At 33.5% G+C, this 7,036-nt stretch overlaps 1 protein-coding gene across 1 annotated transcript; it reads right to left on the bottom strand.

Moving 5' to 3' along the window:
- Positions 1-2,261: 2,261 nt before the first annotated feature.
- LOC101515116 (ATP-dependent DNA helicase DDM1-like) lies at positions 2,262-3,972 on the bottom strand. Its single transcript, XM_027334118.2, has 7 exons — positions 3,809-3,972; positions 3,591-3,683; positions 3,414-3,508; positions 3,195-3,314; positions 2,697-2,816; positions 2,511-2,609; positions 2,262-2,414 (listed from the first exon to the last, which is right to left on the bottom strand). Exons 1-7 carry the CDS (start codon positions 3,948-3,950, stop codon positions 2,277-2,279), a joined length of 807 nt encoding a protein of 268 aa, XP_027189919.1. The 5' UTR covers positions 3,951-3,972; the 3' UTR covers positions 2,262-2,276.
- Positions 3,973-7,036: the final 3,064 nt, after the last annotated feature.

The raw sequence follows: 7,036 nt of genomic DNA on the forward strand, positions 1-7,036 counted from the left end.
ACATGTCTATATATATATATATATATATATATATATATATATATATATTATTTTAAACAACATATGCATGACCTCAAATCTTTTCCTTTGGAATAAGGAAAAAGTCGCCCAATATCTTAGTGTGGGTCACCAAGATATTGAGTCCTGATTGGTAAAGGTGGTCTAGCCAAACCCCAATCAGCGTCCTGATTGTTCTCCTTTACCTATTATTCCATGCCTGGAATAACCTAAATGTCCCACTGTGAGTAAGGCCATGCATGATGTGATTAATGATATTGTACAAAACTTGAAATATTTTGTATAAAGTGCACTTGTTATGTCATATATAAAATGCATTATTCATTCATAACAGTTATAAATAACTTTAGGTGATATACGAAACTCATAATAATTTAATCCAAGTCCTTAATTCCAAATAAAAATTATAGTCAGGAATATAAAAGCAACATTGGAGTCATAAAATTAGTAATACATCAAAGTCATGAAAAAGAGTAAACATATAAAAGTCATGAAATTAATAACAACATAAAAGTCATGAAAAAAATCATTTGAATGCAGTTTTAAAAAAACACCTATATGCTTAATTTCATTTCATCGCACTCTAATTCTCCTAATCTGTAATAATCCAAAATAGTTTACTCAAAAATTTCAGCACCTAAAATCATTATTCTAAACGAAATTAGCGTAACATAACACAATTTCACAAACACACATCAGAGGCAACAACAACGGTAACGAGCATAAATTGTGCTCGACAAGCAAAATCACCTTAAATGTAGTGATACACATACAATTAAATTTTTCCTAATACATAATTCATTCACAAATATCACAACCATAAACAACAGCCTACGTTCTAACTTATTTTCAACAACTCCAGAAAATGAAATTCGTAACAACAACAACAAAAACCCTTTAATAAAAAGAACTCACCTATAAACACAACATAGTTGGTCTCATCTCAAACTTCGAAATCAATAATTCATGAAAAATCTGATTTTAAGACTTGTTTACATAGTTTTGTTTTTATTTAGAAAACCAAACTTAAATACCACGAAGCTACTGCAGCCGTTATCGCATCAAACATCTCTCGTGCTTTGAATATTTGGGATAAAAAAAAATAGAATTTTCTATCCATTAGTAAATAAAACCAAATGCGTGCACCTAAAACATTTCTTAACAATCTAATTGAAAGAAACTTCAACAAAAACTTCTCAAAACTAACATGCATACACAAGTCTGAAATTTCTTAAATGAAGAATGATAGGAACTCACTACAAGAAAAACTGTTATTACCTACGACAAATTTTATCTTTACCCACGGACTGTCCATAGGTAACGTAAAATTACCCACGGATTACCCATGGACATGAGTTCCTAGCTAAATCGCTCGTAGGAAAATATTTACCGACGGACAAGCCGTGGGACACACTTATTTAGGGATTGTCCGTGGGTAATATGACCCACTGAGTCTCCGTGGGTAACATTACTCATAGATTTGCCTAGTTAACGACGGAAAGGTCATAAGTTACATTACCCATGGACCATCCGTGACAAAGTCTACTATTTTATATTTGATATTGATAATTTTATCCATGAATTGTCCGTGGGTAATTTTATCCATGAATTATCCGTGGGTAATTCTATGCTCCTGTATTGGAATAATTTTATTGGTTACATATGTTTTTTGTCATTCAATTTGAATCAAGATCCTTTAACCCTTAGTTCAAACCTGTTGAACTATCCAACCCCCAACCCTGATTGAAACATAGTTATCGTACTAAATTGTAGCTTATAAAAAACCAAAAAAAATTGTGATGGATTATACTAAACTTGCCTTCCATGAGAAGGTGACATGCTAGTGAAGAAGACTCTAGTCTTGTTAGGTTTCATGTTCATTCTCACCCATCTAACCACACTTTTCATAGCCATGCGATAGGCTTCCACTGTTGACATCTCAACAATCTCTTTTGCTTCATCTTTAAATGAGCCAAGCCTAAAAATTTCAGCCAAGCCTATGACATCTAAAAATTTCAGTAGACATTATGCTAGTGCTAGATTTTTTATTGTCCTCTTCATATTTCCAGTAAATCTTGGAGTTAATTGATCAATTAAAAGGTTTGTATTAAGGCAATCCAAAACAGTTAATAAAATTGGCCATAGAAATACTGAGTTGTCAACCAAAACCACACTTTCAAAATCATTGGAATAATGGAGCATATTGACAACAAATCTATTTATACACAAGACGATAGAACAGAAAAATTTAGAAATCGTTAGCATGCTACTGCTACCATACAAACCTCCATCTCATCCACAATGGCAGGCTTTGTACGCTCTTGATGAAACTGTCCTTTCTCTATCACCACATGCTCAAGCTTCAACTTGTTGAAAGCTCTTTTTAACATTCGACCCTGTAAACAGACCATGTCATATCCATCTCAATATAATAAGCTACCAGTCATATGTCGTTTACAATTGTACTTATTATATACATAATTTCCAAGTACCTCTACTGATTGAGCAGTTGCGAGCCTGTAAACATGAACATGCTTTGTTTGACCGATTCTATGACATCTATCCATGGCCTGTAAATCCATTTGAGGATTCTGTAGTACAATGAAGTCGTAAGCATAGTTTAAGTTAAATGTTGTGAAGCAAATAGATAAATGCCAAACAGGAAAAGTCAAAAGTACCCAATCACTGTCATAAAGAATGCAAGTGTCAGCTGCAGTGAGGTTAATTCCCAATCCACCAGCCCTAGTAGAAAGAAGGAAGATTCGGCAATTGCTGTTTGTATCATTGAAGTCCTGGATCTGCTCATAGGCAGAATGAGAATAAACAAAACATTAAAAAATTTAGCCTCTTCAATTAGTGTTGTGATTAAGAAGACAACAAAAATCTCTCATGCCTATGTGGAGTTGTAACTTGCAAACTACTACAAAAATCTACTCTAAGCTTTTAGGTGTATTTTTCACGATAGGAGACCTACTTCTAACACATATTTAAAATTAAAAATACCATTTCTTAATTATCAATATGATTTATGACTTTGAAGATCATGAAGGGTTATGCATTATAAACTAATTATCTTATTTAAACCTAAAGCAAAACACAATAACAAAAGCACAGATCAGAAAGAAAAAAAACCAATTATCTTATCAGAGAGGTGTTATCCATGCATTGGTGCATACCTGCCGTTTCCTATCCTCCAGTTTCACTGAACCATCAATCCTGCAAACTTCGAAGCCTTTTTCACTGAAATAATAATCCATTATATCCAACACTCTAGTCCACTGACTGAAGATCAGAACCTAATAGAAATTGGCAAAGGCAAAGGCCAATGAGTTATCTCTAACAACTTGGCAGTATAAAAGGAAGCACAGGCACAAAAACAACACTGTAAAGTTTACTTTGTGATTTCGTGCAAATAGCCGTTCCAACAATCGGTTGAGCAAATGGAATTTTCCACATTGTTCAATGATCTCATTCACAGGAGGATAAAAATCTATCAAGAAAGCAAATTTCAGCATAGTTTAAGTATCACGGGTCATGAAATCAGTAAACCTATCAAATAACACGGTACTTACATGAACGATCAAAAGCCGATTCTAGGAGGTCAGGATGGTTACAGACTTTCCTAAGTTGAAGAACCAAATTATTGAGCTTTGTCACAGAGCGTCCTGCATTAAATCAGTAAGTAGTAGTACATAATACAATTTATACACAGAAATTGAGGGTGACGGTATGTAATTTGCAATAGCACTATCCCTTTCTTTCAAATGAAAAAATTACGAAAAAAATTTACCAATTGAAAGTTTGTCATTCAAATATTTCCCTAGTGTCTCATTAATTAAATGTTCCTGCAAGCTCTTCTGATGCTCAGTCATGTTAGCATATACAATGATCTCTTTTTTCCGTGGCAACATTAGCTCAACATCAGACTTCATTCTACGCAAAAGATATGGCCTAAGAATTGCATGAAGCTTTGCTACTACCTGCACGACACAAGACATAGTCATTAGGCCATCTTGTTAATATAAAGGATGAACTAGCATAAAAGCAATTTAGAGCATATACTTGGGCTCCTCTTTTCTCTTCTAATTCCTCCATGGTTGCTCCATTACAAGATGGATTTGGCATGTTGGGGAATGAGTTGATGGAGAAGGCATATCAAAGAGACATACTGACCCCGGTTAATGGAGTCGCCGACAAACATCATCCTCTTCCCACGAAGCGATTCTAACATTAAACTGGCATTGAATCTGTTGCATTGGTTAAAAGATGCATATTATATTTGGATTGCATCAAGAAATCTATGATCACTATGAGCTTTCAAGTTTCAATTCACTAGATTGAGTTCTGTATGGTACAATGTTCCAATATATGCATGTAGTGAGAGAAATTGGAAATTTGGAATTTGAATCCTTTTAGATCTCTTGTTGGAAGCAGCAAATGCTTATGCAATACCCTTATAAGCGAGGACTGAATTAATTAAAAACAAAAGGAGCACTCACCTTTTATGGTTTGGTTGATTTGAGTTTTTGTTTTAGGTAATATTATGGATAGTAGCGTAAAATAAAGCAGTATCAAAATCAAACCATCGATAATAGAGTAAAATAAATAATTAGCATTTTTCCTTTTCAACTACACTACCAAAGCCTGCTATATGGCATTGACAGTACCTCACATCACAATGGCTTAGCAAAGTTGGTTTGCTGCATTTCTTTGGGCGTTCTTCTGTGTAATTTCAAATGTTATTCCAATATGCATTGCAGAATTATGGGAACTGATAAGAGTTTATCATTTGTTGCAGTGAGTGAAGTTCATGGACGCACATTTGGAACTTGGACCCTTTGCTATATTTGTGCATTCAACCTTGATAATAAGCCTCTTTACCTGGCTACTTTATTGTCATTCGTCTATGCCCTTGATAATAAGCAAAATCTTATCATTTGTACCAAACACCGCAATAGTACCAAACCAAACACAACACAACAATAGTAACAAACCAAAAGGAACTGCCATATTTCATGAATAAAAAGAATAACAGTAATAGTACCAAACCAAACACAACAGAGTAGTAGCAATTGTTTGTGCAGAAACTTAAGTATGCAATAAATAAATTAAAGCATAAATAAAAAGAATCCTAAATTAGAACATGGCATAGTCAAACTGGACTCACTAAAGGAAAAATATTGATGAGAAATATTAAATTAAAACATAAATAGATTAAGGCATGAACAAATTGAAGCATAAGAGAGAGCAAACGAGTTAGGGTTTGCAAATAAATTAATAAACATTCATTTACACAACAAATAATCATGAAAATAGAACAAATTAGAGAGAGCAAACAAGATAACGACACGAACGAGAGTGAAATAGAGAGTGAACTAGAGAGAACGAACAAGAGAGAGATAGTGAATGACACAACTACATAGAGAAAGAGAGAACCTGTACATGAGACTTTGAAGTGGCGGCCAGAGAGCTCTGATCGGTGTTCGGAAAGCTCTGACCGGCGGCGGCGCGAGCCAAGGAAAGGGTTTTGCTGGTGAGAGTGAGTTTTGCGAAGTCTGTGTTTTTGAGAGAGAGAGAGGAAAAGGTCTAAGTTATTTTTGTTTTGTTAGAATAAGTTTTTGATTTCGTATAAAATAAAAGAAAATAGTTAATAAAATTTCACTTTAACTATACCCTCGGATAATCCGTAGACAATTTAATATTATTTTTTTCATTTACCTACGGAGAATCAGTGGTAAAATAAAATACGAAGAAATTTTGGTAGTTTAAGTAGTGTAGCTTTTTTTTTTAATTTTACCCACGGATATTTTTAATTTTACCTACGGATTACCCGTGGAATCCAATCAATAAAAATTAATTTATTAAATAACATATTTACTCACAGTTTTTCCGTAGATATTAAATAATTTACCTACGAACTAAGATCCGTGGGTAAATTTCCGTAGGTATACAGCTATTTTCTTGTAGTGACTCACTGTTTGTGATAAGGGAGAAGACGTTCTAATTAGATTGATTGTTGAGCTCCCTTTTTCATGAATTTCCACTTCGACTCAAGTTCTTCATTTTTGGTTTATTATCCCTTGCTGCTTCCTGAATATGGTTATGAACAGATGATACATGCAAGTTTAAAGATTGTTTAAAAGCTTTTGGTTTAACTGATTTGAAAAATGAAGGAAAATGAGAGGTTGAAGATGAAGATTGGGAGGATGAATGACAGTAACAAGAAGAAAGGTATCGGTGAGAAAAAGAAGAAACGGATCGTGTTTTACGAAGTGAGAAAACAACTTAATTTGAGATGTATAGGTGAAATTATGCCATTACCCTTCATTTGTCCAAATATTACAATAATGCCTTTTTTTCTTATTACTTTAACAAATAAACTAGTTATTTATTTTTTCTTATTAATTTAACAAATAAACTAGTTATTTATTTTTAAATGGTTGTTACACATAGCAAATGTATTGAAGTAGGAAACACAACACTAATCGCATTCATCATGGCAAGATCTCTATCAGTCACGATAACTTTAGAAATTAAAGTCTCAGATTTGAACAACTTTCGTACCTTTTCAAATGCCCAGATGAAGTTATCTTGTGGCTGTTGTTCCAAATAAGCAAACCCAACAGAAAATGTCAAACTAGTAGATGTGACACCGACAATTTCAAGTAGTGGTAACCGATATCTATTAGTTTTGTAAGTGCTATCACATATCAAAACAAAATGAATTGTGTTTAACAACTTTATACAATTAGTATGCGTCCAAAATAAATCTCTCACAACATCAGAATTCTCCCGTCTTCTTGTCCAATACACATAATTTTCTTGTTGTATGAACTTCAACAGATGCTGTATTTCTATGTACGAACCTCTCAATGATGATCGATAAGAACTCTTTGCTATATATATTTGACTTGGAATTGTCAGATTAGGTTTATTTATCTCTTTCAAAGCATTTAGAATGAATCTGGTGGCAAACTAATACTTTGTCATGTCGTTGACAAATTTCCTCTCTTCTTCA

This window comes from Cicer arietinum, chromosome 4 (assembly GCF_000331145.2).
Source record: "Cicer arietinum cultivar CDC Frontier isolate Library 1 chromosome 4, Cicar.CDCFrontier_v2.0, whole genome shotgun sequence".
NCBI classification, from domain to species: Eukaryota; Viridiplantae; Streptophyta; class Magnoliopsida; order Fabales; family Fabaceae; genus Cicer; species Cicer arietinum.

Bases quoted from the DNA above. Each gene is read 5' to 3' on its own strand.
- LOC101515116 (XM_027334118.2), bottom strand. From the start codon at position 3,950: ATGAAGTCTGATGTTGAGCTAATGTTGCCACGGAAAAAAGAGATCATT. The intron at 3,509-3,590 runs GTAAGTACCGTG...CTTTCTTGATAG, and splicing joins ATCGGCTTTTGATCGTTCAT to ATTTTTATCCTCCTGTGAAT. The intron at 3,315-3,413 runs GTAAACTTTACA...AATTTCTATTAG, and splicing joins TATTTGCACGAAATCACAAA to GTTCTGATCTTCAGTCAGTG.